This window comes from Mercenaria mercenaria, chromosome 11, assembly GCF_021730395.1.
Source record: "Mercenaria mercenaria strain notata chromosome 11, MADL_Memer_1, whole genome shotgun sequence".
Taxonomy (NCBI): Eukaryota; Metazoa; Mollusca; class Bivalvia; order Venerida; family Veneridae; genus Mercenaria; species Mercenaria mercenaria.
Window position 1 is genome coordinate 31,602,000 of NC_069371.1, and position 17,890 is coordinate 31,619,889.

The 17,890-nt window shown below is 35.5% G+C and overlaps 1 protein-coding gene across 8 annotated transcripts in view; it reads right to left on the minus strand.

Moving 5' to 3' along the window:
* Positions 1-17,890, minus strand: part of LOC123531790 (zinc finger CCCH domain-containing protein 10-like) — a 288,284-nt gene that overhangs the window by 18,330 nt on the left and 252,064 nt on the right. For 6 of the 8 annotated variants that reach the window (XR_008365981.1, XM_053517073.1, XM_045313034.2 and 3 more), the window contains one exon: positions 11,082-12,412. The exons of 1 other annotated variant lie outside the window; for it this stretch is intronic. Coding sequence is in view for 6 of the 7 variants with exons in the window: in XM_053517073.1 (XP_053373048.1) it covers positions 11,103-12,251 (1,149 nt within the window). In the remaining variant the exon portion in view is untranslated. Of the gene's footprint in view, positions 1-11,081; positions 12,413-16,512; positions 16,687-17,890 lie in introns of those variants that run through there. One more of the 8 variants, XM_045313037.2, reaches the window with a different exon arrangement.

A 17,890-nucleotide genomic window follows, 5' to 3' on the forward strand; every position in this document is an offset into this window, starting at 1 on the left:
TTGAGCAAAAACAATATTCTATTATTAGTAACAGCGACACTGTTCTTGACCCTAGGTCAGAATGCATACAGTACCTCTGTCTCCAGTAAAGCTTGAAATGTACCTAGCTTGGTTCCAATATCTCGTAGCAAAATTTTGACCTAAGCAAATTTGCAAAGAAATAGCCTGCATAGTATAGTTATAGCATTATATGAATTATACTAAGAATCATTATCTCTTTTTTTCCTCCAGCAATTTCAATGAAACTTTCACTATAACAGCTGAAATTATTACCATGTTTTATTGAAATCCTTCCAATCATATCTGAGATATGACTTCAGAGAGACAGAAAATGGAAGAAAAACAATACATGTGAGATATATATACAAGTACAAAGGGCAATAAATCTTGTATTCTTTAAGCAATCAGGCTGAAACTTGCATGGCCTGGAAGACATTTCTTCATAGAAATTAACATTTCTGCCTTGTTTTATTGAAATCCTTCAAACCATGTCTGACATATGACTCTTGATGGACAGAAAATGAATAATGTATAATAATATACATGTATCACACATGTACAATGGGCCATAAATCTTGTGACTGAAACATGCAGAATGGCAGTTAACATTTCTACAATGTTTCATTTAAATATTTTAAAAATGTCATAGATACGGATTCAGCTGGATGGACAGACTAACAATGCCACAAATACATCCCATCTCCCTCGGCAACGGATAATAAATCAGTAATAATGATCTGTAACTTTTCATCAGTTAAATTGAATTATTAGCCTGTATTATCACATTACACATATCATACCTTCTTATTTGAGAAATTATGAAACTTTGTATCTATCCCAAGAAAAATATTATTTAACAATATAAATTAGATGTAACAACAATCAAATTAATTTTCTAGTGACAAAACTGTCATGTCATTTGGCAGGACGTGTCATTGTTGATGAGAAGAAAAAAAAATTAACTGTCTTTTAACCCAAACAGCCTTATGTATAACATTCAAAACACAATTTACATAATCAAAAATTGTACAAAAAGATGCTCATGTTTTATATATTATACAGTAGTACACCAGGGAATGGTGTGGCAGGGTCTGTTAGGTGCGGAAACACTTAAATTATGGAAAATTGCATTGTTTGAAAAAAAAAAGTATGCAATCAGGAAACCATAAATTACATGCCCCCTGACCTTAAATTTCCTGATAACTGCTTCATTAAAATTCCATGGCTTTAAATTTCACAATAAAATAAATAATTCACAAACTTTTTCTAAATGCAGAAAGTGTCAGATTGACAGCAGCCTCCAAAGCAAAAGTCTCCTGGGAAACAAAGTCAACTGGAACCATTTCCTGTGCATATAGTGACATTAATTATTCATGAAAAATTGAAATACACTGACGAGATAAAGAAACGCCTCATTCAAACTCGGTATACAATTTTTCGTTAACCGTGATTCAAAATTAGAAAAGAACAATTCCATTCGCAAATTGGATGCTTTACAAGAATTTATGGTCAAAAAGAAATCATTTCATTGTCGCATTAAGCTTAAATCTTGAATTTTAATAGCCCGGTCGGAGAAATTGCATTAGAAAAATCAGTAGCGCGTGTGGCCACCTCTGCTAGCAACCACAGCAGCAAGGCGACGCCTCACAGAGCCGCACCAGTTGCGTAACAGATACCGTGGGATTCTGGCCCACTCCTGGTGCAGCGCTGCTACCAGTTCCCGGACGTTTGCTGGCTGGGGTTGACGTTGGCGTAACCACCGTCCGAGATAATCCCACGCGTGTTCAATCGGATTGCAGTCCGGTGAACACGCCGGCCAAGGTAAAACATTAATGTTTCCAGCCTGTAGAAAGTCCCTGGTGACGCGTGCAATGTGAGGTCGCGCGTTGTCGTGCTGATAGACTAATCCTTGACGTTGACGGAATAAAGGGACAACTACATGACGTAATATCTGGTCGATGTAACGCCTTGCTGTGAGATTACTTTGGCAAACGACGAGTTGGGACTTAAACCTATGGTTGATTGCTGCCCACACCATTACTCCACCTCCACCGTAACGATTGTGCTCCAAAACGCAATTGTTTGCGTAGCGTTCATGGCGTCGTCTATAGACACGGATACGTCCGTCGGCGTTCCACAAGTTGAAACGCGACTCGTCACTGAACACTACGTTCTGCCAACGCTAGCCGCGATGGTTGCGGGCCCAAATAAGACGTTGGTGACGGTGGCGTAACGTTAGAATTAGACCGCGGTAGGGCCTACGACAGGTAATTCCGCGTTCTCTGAGTCGATTTCTCACTGTATGTCGACTAATTGGACGTCCACGGTTACCTACAACTATACGTGACGTAGATTGCGCTGTCACAAATCTGTCACGTAAATGACGTTGACGTATATAATTATCCCGTCGTATTGACATTACACGCGGTCTACCTGAACGTGGTCTATGGACAGACGTTCCCGTGTCTCTAACACGTCGAATAAGACGCACAATTGTCGAACGAGAGACGTTAAAACGTCTAGCAACTTGTTCCTGCGTTCGCCCACTTTCAAGCATAGCCAAAACCTGAGCCCTCTCTTCAGAATTCAGCCTCGGCATTACGAAAACTAATGTTTTTTTTCAGAGAATAGCTGAAAATATGGTTGTGTGTCGTATTACACATGTACATGTGCAAAAATCGTTCAATCAAACCACATGGTTTACATGCACGGACTGCACGAGGAAATCATGACCAGGTACATGAAGTGAACAAATGGCTGAATGAAATCGCGCGAGTTTTTGTTCACTGTGTTTGTCGGTCAGAGTACATGTAGATTCACTACATTTCACAACAATTAAAAGCGTTAGGAAAAAAATAACACCAAATTTCAATGAGGCGTTTCTTTATCTCGTCAGTATATTATACCATTGATATCTTCTATATAATATACTGCTACCTAATTATAACTCGTTATTAGTTTTTTATGTTTTTATTAATTGGGAAATTTCAACTATTGGTGAATAAATTATTTAAATTAAAGCTGGAATTAAGTATAATGGCTAGACAGAAAGTTCACTAATGTATTTTATTGATTTTTAGCACATTTAAAGGTCCAACACTAAGGAAAGTGAACATTTTAATTTCTTTTAAAAAGCACAGAAACTATTTCATTTTATTGGAAAATGAAAGTTGGTATGTAGAAATTCAAAATAAATCGCAGTATATGTACAATTATTTTTCTACGAAGTATGAAGAAAGTTAAAAAGACCTGGGGGGTCATTCTGTCGATTCATTGAAATTTCAACATAATACACATACATTTCTTTGAGTTCCAAAGACCTTCTGTAAATTTTGACCTGCCAATCTTCATTATTTAGTGTCTTGCAGAAGTCTATGCACTGGCTATGAAAAAAATTGCCAACTCACTTTCCCTTAGTAATGGACCTTTAAACCACATTTTTAAAAGCGTTTTTGTTTGTTTAGCCTAAAGTCATAATCTGTTTGGGAACCAATATCCGGACAGGGCAAGTTTCCAAACGCATGTAATAACCGTTTTATATTATTCCCGCAATAGTTTCATCTGGATCATTTGGATGTTTGTTTTTTATGTATATGAACAAGAGCTGTCACTAATGGTGACAAATGCCCCCACAGCACCTTGACCTTTGACCTGGTGACCTTGACCTTTGACCTGGTGACCCCAAAGTCAGTATGGGTCGTTTATTCAATAAGTACTATCAGCAAGTGAAGTTTGAAGGTCCTGGGTGCAGTGGTTCACAAGTAAAGTGCCTTCATGCAAAAAGTTTGGTGAACATCCTTGCAGTGGTTCGCAAGTAAAGTGCCTTCATGCAAAAAGTTTGTTGAACATCCTATAAGAAGTTCATTAAATAAAAGTTATTTAAAGGGTGTTTTTTCTATATTTTGCTGTGACAGCCCAAAAGTTACCACAAGCCTCAAGATAATAAGTTATTTATTTTATTTTCTATTTTTATCTCTGGTATCCCATAAAATGGATCAAGAAGAACCATTTGAACCAATTTGGGAGAGGACCTTACAATGCCACAACAGACCAAGTTTGATGAAAATCCACCAAGCAGTTCATGAGAGGTTTTTTTTTTTCTAAGAAGTCATTTAAAGGTATTTCTATTTATTATTCTAGCTCTAATGGTCCCTAAATGGGGCCAAGCGTCCCTACTTGAGCAAAGTTACGATTATGCTACGCACCATGTTTAATGAAGATCCATCCAGTGGTTCATGCGAAACAGTCATGTAAAGGTATTTATATTTTTAGTGTTCCCTAAAAGGGGCCAAGTGTCCCCATTCAAACAAACTTCGGTACAGGACCTTATAATGATGATCCAGACCACATCAAGTTTGATTAAGATCCATCAAGCAGTTCAAGAGAACAAACTGGTTACAGGTATTTTTATTTTAGCTCTAGCAACCCCTACAGGGACCAAAAGCTATCAATTTAACAAAATTGATTGAGGACCTTATCATTATGCTACAAATCAAGTCTGATTAAGATCCATCAAGTGGTTCATGAGAAAATATTGTTAAAGGTATTTCTATATTTAGCTCTGGCCTCCATCTGAACAAAATTGGGAGAGGACCTTATAATTATGATACAGACCAAGTTTGATGAAGATTCATACAGTGGTTCATGAGTAGAAGCCATATAAATGTTTTTCATTTTTTAGATCTGGCAGCCCCTAAATGGGGCTAAGTGCCCCCAACTGAACAAACTTGGTAGAGGACCTTATTTTGATGCTACAAATCAATTTTCATGAAAATCTATCAAGCGGTTCTTGAAAAGAAGTCATTTAAAGGCATTTCTATTTTTAGCTCTACTGGCCCCTAAAAGAGGCAAAGAGTCCATTTGAAGAAACTTGGGAGAAGACCTTTTAATGATGGTACAGACCAAGTCTGACAAAGATCCATCCATCTGTTCAAGAGAAGAAATCGTTTAAAGGTATATTTATTTCTATTTCTAATTGCTCACATTTAACTAATTAATGAGAGGACCTTATAATAATGCTACAGACCAAGTTTGATGGACACCGGACTATACTAATAGCTCTCACTGAACAAAGTTCAGATGAGATAAAAATGATACAAGGAATAATTTATGTAAAAGTCCATACTAATGGGAGAACTACGCAGGAAACTTAAGAACTTTTGTGAAACAGGCCCCTGAAGCAGCATCTAGGGAACAAACACTTAACCTTTAGCCTGCTGGTGGCAAGTGATTCTGCCTTTGCGACCAGTGCAGACCAAGATCAGCCTGCACATCCGTGCAGTCTGATCATGGTCTGCACTGTTCGCTATTCAGATAGTAAATTTTCAGTGAACACCCCTTCGAATAATAAATGGTACTGCCCAAATTGAATGATGGACCAGTTCATTTAAGAAATTTAGCAGGCTAAAGGTTTAATCAGTACAGGAAACTGGTTACTTAATTAGCATTTACAGATGCAGAAGATCAATGTTCAGCACTAGCTGTTCCCGGGTCTAGTAGAACCATTTCATCAAATCTGAAAGAGTTCCATGCTATAATGCTACAGACCACGTTTGGTGAAGACTGACTAAGTGGTTCAGGGAACAGGGAAAGCAAGTGGAATATAATTTCTGGCACTACTTTACAACGACTTTTACAAGTCTACTTGTATTATGTTCTATCTACATCAGTTAATCAATGACTTACACAATCATAGTATAAGGCAACATTGATTACCTATAAATTCTTTATTACTCCTCTCGTTACTGATTTAACTTTACTCTTTGGTAACATGCATCAAGAAAATTGTGAAACTCTCTCAGTCACGCAATAGTGACATAGAACAGATGAAGAATGTATTGGAACACTACAATCAGACATTAAGTATGAATGCCTGAAGCATAATCACCTGCACAGTCATTAAACATAAATGTAGGATTCTTTGAAAACAACTAATAACAAGAAGTATTCACACTTCAAAGAGTAAGAACTAGATGTGTGTCTATTATAAGGACATTGGTGCCCCAACTCCTTAATAATCACCATTTGGCTATAAATGTTACATATTGACAATTTCATTATATATCTTACCCTGGTAGAACCACCAACCTTCCATATTAGCCAAGCTAGGTTTCGAACCCACATTGTGGGGAGGGATGTGGGGGGAGGGGAGCAAGTGATTGAAGTCTGCCATCTTAACCCCTCGGCCACAGAGACCCAAATGAGAAGTATGCACAAAATTTTTCTCATCAGATACAAATGCCACCAGACATTTAGTGTTTTTGTTCCATAATGCAGAAAAGCTCTCATCAAAAAAACTATTGCCAAAATAAATTTAGTGTTTTTATGCCTTAATGCACAAAACCTGTTTAATCAAAACCTACTGTCATTTCATCATTTAAGTTAATAAAGATAAAAATTAAGTTGGACGTGATCTATTGTAAGTGCCAAATTTTCTATTAGTCTTGTCATTTATGTCTGTCATCCAATTATTGAATTATTCTTTATATCTAAATAATGCCGAAATAACTTTCTTAGGAACTTTCATAATGAAGAAAAACAGGGCTGTTATTGTTTTTTGTCGTTACTTATCATGTTCATACAAACAAAATAACATATATTATGTATAAAAATTCTAGGAAGTTATTGTAAATGTGTTTGTACCAGAATATCTCGTCTTACTTCGATTTTGCTGAGAAAATTGTCTGGCAACAGGTAGCAGTTAAGGACTAATATCCCTGCTAATTTTTGTAAATGTCTTTTATAACCTCCTGTAGCTAATTTGAAATTATATAGTTACTAAGTTTGGCATGTGTAATTTTGAACAAAATAAATGACTCACACACCCCAAGGTGCCCACCTGTGATGAAATAATGCTAAAAGGGGCATAATAGGGCCTGCCTCCACCATCAAAAACTGGAAAAGTCTCCATATAACCTAGATTGCGTTGGTGTGACTCTTAACAGAGCAAAAACAACAAAGAACTCTTATGTACTTTTAGGCAATAATTTGAAGCCCCAGCCATTATTTAAAAAAAGTAAATAGCTTTGGACCTGAGACACCCCAGTTATCCTAGATTTCACAGAGACGATCATTCTGACAAAGATTTATGAGAACAAAGCAGAAAATGTGACCTTTTAAGGTGTCAGAGTGTCAGTAAGTATTTTTTCTATGATTTAATCGGGTGGCCTAGTTCATAAGGTGGTTACCCAGTTTTGAATTTGACTTATAAATCCTGCATGATAACTCAAACAATAACATGTCTGATATTTATGATTTTTCTTCATTAAAACATTTCAATACAGAAAATATTTTTGCATAACATTACAGTATGCACTTAACTTTTATCATTGACAACCTTTTTGAGTTCAACGATGCATGAAAACCGTAAGAATCAAACGAAAATATAAACATTCTGTCGTTTAAATTATCGTGTGGGAGTAGTACATTTCAAAGAGATGAACACTCATCGACAAAAACATATGAACTGTTTAATGGTGAACATGTAGAAAATATTCTTTTTTTGTTTTGGGTTTAACGCAGTTTTTCAACAGTATTTCAGTCATGTAATGGCAGGCAGTTAACCTAACCAGTGTTCCAGGATTCTGTACCAGTACAAACCTGTTCTCCGCAAGTAACTGCCAACTTCCCTACATGAATTATCAGAGGTGGAGGACGAATGATTTCAGATACAATGTCTTTTATCAAATCGTCACAGAGAAGGTAGAATGGCTTCTAGAAAACTATAAAGTTACTCTATAATTTTAACTACTGGCCTAGTATAATTTAACCTCAGGGAACCAAATTTTGAATTATACTGCATCTGACAAAGATTTATGAAAATCAAGACAAAACAAGAGCTCGTCAAACACGAAATGCCCCCCTTGATGCATTCAGTAATTGCACAAGGAACAGAAATTATTTGCTTACTGTAAACAAAAGGTCTACTGTTCTGGTTCAATGTGACATGGACCTTTGACCTATTGACCTCAAAATCTACAGGGGTCATCTGCTGGTCATGATCAACCTCCCCATTAAGTTTAGTGATCCCAGGCCCAAACGTTCTCAAGTTATCGCCCGTAAAAAGTTTAACTGTTTCAGGTCAATGTGACCTTGACCTTTAGCCTACAGACCTCAAAATCTACAGGTCATGAGCAACCACCCTATCAAGTTTCATGATCCAAGGCCCAAGTGTTCTCAAGTTATTGTCTGGAAACGGTTTAAATGTTCTGAGTCACTGTAACCTTGACCTTTGACCTACTGACCTTAAAATCAATAGGGTCATCTGCTGGTCATGATGAACCTCTCTATCATCTTTAATGACCCTTGGCCCAAGCATTATCAATTTTCCTGATCCTAGGCTCAAGCGTTCTTGAGTAATCGCCCGGAAACCGTTTTACTGTTTCTGGTCACTGTGACCTTGACCTTTGGCCTACTGACCTCAAAACCAATAGGGGTCATCTGCTTGTCATGACCAACCTCCCTATCAACTTTCACGATCCTAGGCCAAAGCAATCTTGAGTTATCATCCGGAAATCATTTAACTGTTCCGGGTCACTGTGACCTTGAACTTTGACATACTGATCTCAAAATCAATAGGGGTCATCTGCTGGTCATGACCAACCTACCTATCAACTTTCATGACCCTATGCCCAAGCATTCTTGAGTTATCATCCGGAAACTGTTTAACTGTTCAGGGTCACTGTGACCTTGACCTTTGACATACAGATCTCAAAATCAATAGGGGTCATCTGCAGGTGATGACCAACCTCCTATCAACTTCCATGATCCTAGGCCCAAGCGTTCTTGAGTTATCATCCGGAAACGGATTGGTCTACATACAGACCGACTGACAGACATCTTCAAAACAATATACCCCTCCTTCTTCGAAGGGGGGTGTGGGGGGGCATAAATATGGCCTCTAGAGTGCTAACAAAGTTTTCTATGACCTGACCTAGAGACCTAGAATAAGTTTCTAACTTGACTAAGTCTTATGAAGAAGAGGTATAAAATGTGGCCTCTCAACTGTTAACAAGGTTTTCCAAATAAATGATCAAGTGACCTAGTTTTTGATCCCAAATGATCTAGTAATTAACTCATTCGGGATTTTATCAAGGGTAACCTTCTGACTAAGTCTCATTAAGATTGGTAAAAAACTGTGACCTCTTAGAGCGTTACCTGTCGAATTCACAACAGACAAATGGTGATCACAATAGCTCATGTTGAGCACTTCATGTTCAGGTAAGCTAAAAACCTTCTAATTGGAAAAATATTTTTGCAGTTGTATATCCAGACCTTTTTCCCTATAATGTTGTCACTGTTGTTTTGTTTTTTTTTTCAAAAAGAAACTAGCAATAACAATTATCAAACAAGTAAATAAGACAAGAGGACCAAGTGGTCCTAGGTTGCTCATCTGGGCCATGAAGATCCACTGAAAAATGTAGCCTCTAATTTTCCATACACAAGGACCCCTGATGACCTACATTCAAACTTGACCTAAATTTGATCAAGACAAATAATCTGATCAAATTTCATGAATATCCAGTGTTTAATGCAGCTCCTATAGCATACACAAGGTTTTTCTTTGATTTGACCTAGTGACCTAGTTCTTGACCCCAGATGGTCCATAATCAACACTGACCTAGATTTCATCAATACAAACAATCTGATCTAATTTCATGAATATCCAGTGAAAAATGCAGCCCCTTTTGCATGCACAAAGTTTTTCTATGATTTGACTGGGTGACCTGGTTTTTGACCCAAAATGACCAATATTCCAATCTGACTAGACAAATAATTTTGATCCAATTTCATGAATATCCAGTAAAAAATACAGCCCCTATTATATACACAAAGTGTTTCTTTGAAATGACTGGGTAACCTTGTTTTTGAACCCAGATGAATACTAATCAAACCCGACCTACATTTCATCAAAACAATCATTCTGATCAAATTCCATGAATATCCAGTGAAAAATGCAGCCCCTACTGCATGCACATGGTTTTTCTTTGATTTGGCCAAGTAACCTAGTTTTGGAACCCAGATGGCCTATATTCAAAGTTGACCTAGATTTTATCAAGACAAACAATCTGATCAAATTTTATGAATATCTGGTGTAAAATGCAGCCCCTATTGCATACACAAGGTTTTTTCTTGATTTGACCCAGTGACCTATTTTTTGATCCCAGTTGACCCATAATCGAACTTCACCTAGACTTTATCTTGGCAATTATCCTGATTAAATTTCATGAATATCCAGTGAAAAATGCAACCCTTATAGCACACACCGGTTTTCTTCGATTTGACCGAGTGGCCTAGTTTTTGACCCCAGATGACCTATATTCAATCTTGACCTAGATTTGATCAAGACAAACAAACTGATCAAATTCCACGAATATCTAGTGTAAAATGCAGCCCCTACTGCAAACACAAGGTTTTTTTTATTTGACCAGGTGACCTAGTTTTTAACCCCATATGATCCATATTAGAACTTGACCTAGATCTTATTTAGAAAAACTTTCTGTGAAATTTTATGAAGATCCAGTGAAAAATGCAGCCACTATTGCATGCACAAGGTTTTTCTTCGATTTGACTGGGTGACCTAGTTTTTGAAACCCAGATGACCAATTTTTGAATTTGACCTAGATTTCATCAAGGCAAACATTCTGATCAAATGTCATGAAGATCCAGTGTAAAATGCAGCCCCTACTGCATACACAATGTTTTTCTTTGATTTAATCTAGTGACCTAGTTTTTGACCCCAGATGGCATCAAGGCAATCATTTTGATCAAATTTCATGAAGATCAAGTAAAAAAATGCCGCCTCTATTACAAACACAAACCACCGGATGATGGACATCGAGCGATCACAATTGCTCACCTGAGCAAAGCATTGCTCAGGTGAGTTAACAAGGTAATGACTATTGTGATGCTGTGAAAACCAAATATTAATTCCTACGCCTACACACAAGTCATTTTGTTACTTTATAGGTAAGTGCTGGATGTCATTTTGAATCTGACAATAACATGATAATGAACAAATAAAAGACAAACATAGCTTTATAGACAGAAACAAACATGTAACAAATAAAGACAATACTCACATATAAATTTTGGCTATTTGGTCAGTGCGCCAAGCTGCTTGCGGTCATTCTCATGGCTTGTGAGACAATGGGGTACGAGACAAGTGAAGCGTTCATGTCAATGTTCTGTGCCAAGCTCTGATTATTGGACGGCTGAAGCCCAGACAGGGTCTGTGGTAGAGAGACGGGCACAATTGAAGGTGGGTTCAAAGATAGGGTGGCTGTGTTGAGCGTGGGCGGAGCAGCTATACTGCACTGCGCCTGGCCCCCAGCCAGTTCTCGCACCATTCGCTGTTGCAAGGCCTGCTGTTGCTGCTGAGTTATTGTCGTTAAGTCACTATTTAGGGCTATTTGCTGCGCGAGGCTTGTATTAAGCGGATTTAAAGATGAAGCTTGAATTGCTGCCTGTACCCCAGCAGCATTTAAAGTCTGTAAAATGTTTGTTTTACTCACACGATATCTTGCATTTTGTTCCAGAAGCACCTCATTTGTTGCAGTCAAGTCTGCCACTTGCTTTTTTAATTCTTCAACTTTTTTCCGCAACATCGAATTTTCATCTTCTAATAACTGATAACTTAACGGTTTGGAATTTGGAGACAGAGGTGGATAACGATTTTCATATGTTCTAAATCCATCTGAAGGATAGTCAGGGTCCATTCTCCTACGTTTAATATCCTGTTCAAACTCAAACCTTTCTAACTGATGTTCTTTTCTGTACATCTCGTTTCGCCCCTCAGATTTTCTTTGCAAGAATTCGTACTCAGCACTTGATATGTGACGATATTTACATCCTGCCCCACGATGACAGTCACCTTTTAAATTGTCTTTACAAATAGGAACACCGCCTTTTGCTACCATTTCCGCATGATTGACTCCAATTCCTAAAGCAGCAGCTTGCATCACTCTTGTTGGTAATTCACCCGTCTGTCTCGCATGTTCTTCCTCTTCTCTTGTACAATGAAGAAACTTACAGTTTGCTCTTCTACATCCGTTATTTTGAAAATCATGACAAAATGTATATTCCGATATTTTCTTAAATTCATTAGTTTCTTGCTCACCTGGGTGGCGATATTTGCATCGCTTCCCGCGCCGGCATACATTACGCAGAAAATCGCGGCAAATGTCATTATTATTTCCACTATCGCTGCCGCTCTCACTATGGTCAGACATTTTCTCGCTGCTTTCAGACATAATTTTTAGTCTCGTTTTTTTTTAATCACTTAAGCTGCATTAAGCGCTTTGGGAACACAAGTATAACACACAAATATCAAAATGTATATATAGACTGTTAGTACATAACAATGTCTGCAGAATTGGTCATGTGATTAACTCCTCTTAGACTGTTTTACAATCTGCAAAGAAAATAGACAAATTTGTATATTATTCTAGAATAAATCAGTCAGCAAACCATTCTGTGTGACTAATATTTTTCATCTTTTCTAATTTATTCCTTTATACTGCTTCTATATGATTTATTTTTATGAAAATAAGTTGACATAGTGTCTAAAACCCTTCAAGGTGTATGACTTCATATTTTTAAACTCTCCAAAGTTTTGCCAAAAAAAGAATGATTAATTTCTCCGCCACTCCCATGTGTTTACAACAAAGTCTTATTGCTAAAACATGCACGTAAAAAGCATAACTTCTTTAACGACCCTGGTTTTTGCTATTTTTTTTTAACTCCATAACATTGTAAGATTAATTACAGATAATATCAAGAGTACCAGGAGATTCATGATCAGTCCTTTTCAGAGTAGCAAGATAAAAAGTCAGTCTCCTATAAAATGATCTCCCCTTATAGCACTGTAATCTCTGTCACATTCTGATAAATCATATTTTTGACTGTTTGATTTTAGATTTCGTTTTTAAAATTATTTCAGGTTTTTCACGCAGAAATATTGCAGGTTTCATACTGTAACAAAGATATTCTTGAAGTTTTATAACAATTTAATTCACAATAAAAAATCAAAATTGAATTTTTAACATAGTTACAACTAAAAATACCATTCCCCCTCAAAATCGCTTTTTGACGTTAAATTAAAAGCTTATTATGATATTTTGAAGATTTTAAAAGTTTCTACTTCTAAAGAATGATGTTTAATGAATTTGTCCTATAATTAACCTTGAGCCTGCTGTCGGCAAGTGATTATGCCTTTGCGACCAGTGCAGACCAAGAGCAGCCTGCACGTCCATGCAGGCTGATCACGGTCTGCACTGTTCGCTTTTCAGTCAGTAAAGTTTCAATGAACACCCCTTCGAATAATAAATGGTACCACCCAAATTGAATGATAGACCAGTCAATTTTAGAAACTTAGCAGCGTAAAGGTTAAAGAGAAATCAAGAAAAAGGGTGGATCAAACAGTAGGTGAAATGTTGACTTAGTTATAGTACAGTTGAAATTCAGTAACTCTAACTTGCTTATCTCAAAATTCCGGCTATACTGAAGACATTGTCACGAAAACACATGCACAAAATATTATTTTAAGTCGAATATTGGATTTTTTCGAAATAACACACTCGAGCCCTTGAAATTCAAGATACCGAGTTTCAGCTGCATACTTTCTTTCCAACTGTTCAAACAGGGTTTGCTTTTATTTTTGCAAACTATTTCAACTGGTCAATGTGTGATGTATAAAAAAATCTTCATTCCATGGTCAATGTGTTATGTATCAAAAAAGGATATGACTTCGAATTTGAGAAACTAAAAGAAATTTACACATGAAAATAAAGATATTCAGACTAGTATTTGCAAAGTCCTGTTTCATAATAATTATGGGGAATCAAATTCACAAATGAGTTGGGATTTTTTTTTTTTTTGTTATTATCATACAATATAAATATTCATTCATAGAATCAAAGGGGAGTAAATTAGAGAGAGTTATTTAATCCATGTGTCTTACTTGTCAATGCAGTAAATTGAAATTCCCAATTTTTCCATTTATCTTTAACAGCAGGAAATCACTTTATAATTTCAAGTAAATACCAAGGTTTATTAGAGATAATAATGCTTTCAGGTAACCAAACATGTGTTTTCATTCAAGACAACATTAATTAACAAACACAAACCTTTTATTTCTGTATTTTTTGTTTGTTAACTGAAAAAACATACAATTTAAGTCACACAATGTGAAACTCCGAATTTCATCTGTTTTAATTAATAGTATAATTTTTTTTGTCCTTTTTAAAACCTCTTTATTGTCAGTATAGATAAACATTTAAAAAATAACAATTTGTGAATTTTTCCTGATCATTGTAATTTATTATTTCCTGATATGATTTTTTTCTAAACTTAACCCCATGAATGTCTGTATTAAGGATGTTTATTATACATTTTTAATAAAATGCCTGTTTTAAAATACTTCACTCTTAAACATGTCAGGAAACAATGCTGATTTGACCCTTAAACCATTTTCACAAAGTTTAATGATCAAATAAAAAAGAAACTTGGTTGTCAAATAAAAACTAAACATTTGCAAAAAAAAATTAACATTACAAGAAAAACACATTATTTATGTATTTTACAACATTACCTGGTTTGCTTTAAAATTGATAATGTTTATTATTCATTAATATTTTATTAATTTTTAAATCATTTTTTATTTCAAAAGATATAAGAGAAATTGAAAGTCCAGTGCATATCAATAAGTAGGATGAAGCAAATTCCCTATTTATACATAATACTATTTAAATCACAAATTTAATATCATGATTTCCCAAAGTTTTGTCAAAAAGGGATTAAGTTCAGTCGAACTATGTTAACTCGAACTCGACGGGACTAGCAAAATCTGATTGCTTTTGATCGGTTGTTCAAGATATCGAACAAATTTCATCATACAGGGATTTTTCCGGGCCCTGACGATGAGTTCGAGAGAAGGGTCTTGTACGAATTATCCGAGTTTGAGTTAACGAAGTCTGACTGTACTATGCGTAGTACAACAAAATGTATATATCTTCATTTAAACAAGTTGCTGGGGGTGTTATTGCTGTTCCTTTAACAACAAAAAGCTTGAAATAAGAAGAAAAAGTATATTTTATTTTAAAACAATTTTGTTTTGCTAGAAACGTCCTTTATACCTTAATTTAGACACATTCAGAAAGTTTCTTTCCATCAATTTCTCTCTCTGTACATCAATAGTATGATTAAATAATACAAATTTTCCAGACATGTAAAAAAACTTCACATTTCTTCATCTGTTAGGAAAGAGCATGATTAAATCTTGCACAAGTATGTCTGGTGTTTTTAGATGAATTTAATTATTGTTCTTTAACCTTTGCCTGCTGGCTGCAAGTGTCGATTCTGCCTTTGCAACCAGTGCAGACCAATCAGTCAGTAAATTTTCAGTGAACACCCCTTTGATAAACAAGCTGAAAGACAGCTAGACTAGTCCATTTTAGAAATTTAGCAGGGTAAAGGTTAAAGTGACTAACCTAACATGGCAGTTTTTGAAAATTAAAAAAAAATACCCAAAGATAAAACTCTGCATCCACATGAAACTTGGTGGTATAATATATTAAGGTTTGAGATTCTGCGTGCTTATATTAAAATGTCGCATGGGTTTATTCTGTAAAATAGAACAATGACATTTATAATTTTTAGACAGTGACAGAGAAATGAATGGCCGCACAATGTGTATAAGTTCCGCCAATAACCTGATGTATCTAACGTGCTTTAATATACTGATCAGAATCCCTTAATTTTTTACTGGAAAACCTTTTCAGGTATCGGTGAAAAAAAAATCTTTTGTCACATTTCAATATCATAATGAAAACAATAAACGGTTTTGAACAAAGTTTAATAGAATTACAGACTGAGATTTCAAATACCTGACATAATTTAGTTCTGTTACTTTTATTCAGATAGCACACTACTAAAATTTCCTATGTTCATAGAACTATTTCCTCGACATTTTAAAATTTAAGATTTTGACCAAACAATTGCACTGTCTCTATTAAAGAGAAAATTTAGTACTAATTATTATCTTAAATGATGCAAAATTTTACTGAAAGTATCAATCCTCAAATGTACATGTAATTAAAATATAACATGATTTAATCAAAACTGCCTGATCATCTACTTCACAAAATAATACAAGAAAAAAAATATCAAGAGATCTATTTAACTCTTCCTATGACATATTTTTTTATCTATACTGATTAAATTTACAAGCAAAAAATTGCTATTTGTTAAAGGCAACAATTGCTGAATATATTTCATTCAATTAATGTAAACTGATAACATCACTAGTAAATTAATATCCGACACATAGTAAGAAATCCAAATAGAAACTTCTGTTATACTTCTTGTAACAGCTGACGAACAATTTACGCAGCTTCTGTATGGCATAAAGCCACAGTGAAACACAAATCCCAACACTAATACTCACTAATTAATAATCAAGTTTTTATTGGCCAATCAATAGATAGAAAATACTCCAAATATTTCCATATTTACCTGCTGTATTATACAAGTAACAAATCCAATAATTCCCAACAGATTTTGAGAACAGAAAATCAGTATTCCCTAAACTGCTGTAATCCCCAATAAAACACATGTTCAACTGTTGGGATGTTACCGTGAACTGATTCAGTCTGGTAGAAAATATCGGATATTATAACTGAGGCAAACAATATAACTGCATCTCTCTCACTGCCGATTTTCAAGGTATAGCGGCTTTTTTGTGATTAAAGAGGCATGCAGGGTAATAATTCAGAAGCTATTATTGAATAGAAACAAAATCTATGCATAGAATAAAAGAAGTCATTGTACGAACATAGTTGTTTTGCTTTTTAAAAATTCAGCTCCTACTTACTTCACATTTAGACGAATAAGTACAACTTCCTACTAATTTCTAAAATTTTGAGGTACAGTCGAACATACAGTGGTATGCTGTAAGGATTACATGTGCAAAATGTTTTGCTGTAACAAAATGGCCAAATTTTAAACCGAAAGGAAAAGAGCAATTTTTGTTGCAGCACAACTTTTCACTCACTTGCATCAGGAAACCACTTTCAGTCACAGTTTTAAGAGACTATTTTTTGCACTCTACTTAAAGGTGGCCTCTCAGGTTTTCAGAAATCTGCGAATTTACTGGTAGCCCAGTGGGCTACCAATATTTTTGTCTGGTAGCCCGTACATTTATGTTTATTTGGCAATGACTATTTTGGTTAATATATTTACCCAGTGCTTGTATACTAAAGTTGGATGGAATTAATGCTTAGATTAATACATGGTTTCATTATTTTAGCCATACGCACATTTTGTTATAACTAAAACAATGTTATATGCTGTTTTGCATCTCTGGATGCGACAATCAGAACATAAAAGTAGTGTCAGTTAAGTAAAGGTACCCAGAACTAATGTCGATATAGATTTTATTCTCTAAAATAGCAATTATCTCTCACTTTTTTGGCACTGTGTATTCACTTATCCGAATTTATGTTTGTCCGAAATTCTCTACAGTTTCTGAAAGGAACTCGCCGAATTTCGCTAAATCATGGCCACTGTTTTACGTTTTGTAAGTATTTAAAGTAAAAAGCATAAAGTAGGTGCCTTATAATCGAATGTCTCTGATCCAATGTAAACCCTGTCATCGCTCGATAAATATTTAGGTCAGAGAAAACAGAAGTACACTTTGGCAGGAGGCGGTAAAATGACTTACCATAATCGGCCAAAAAAATATCAGCAGAATTCTGGAAAAATGCTTATGCCCACTTATGACTTATCCGAATTTATGTTTATCCGAAATTCGCTATAGTTTCTACAAACTCACCGGTTTATGTTAAATCATTATTGATGTTTTTGCATGTTGTGCAAGTTTGTTTTGTTTGTT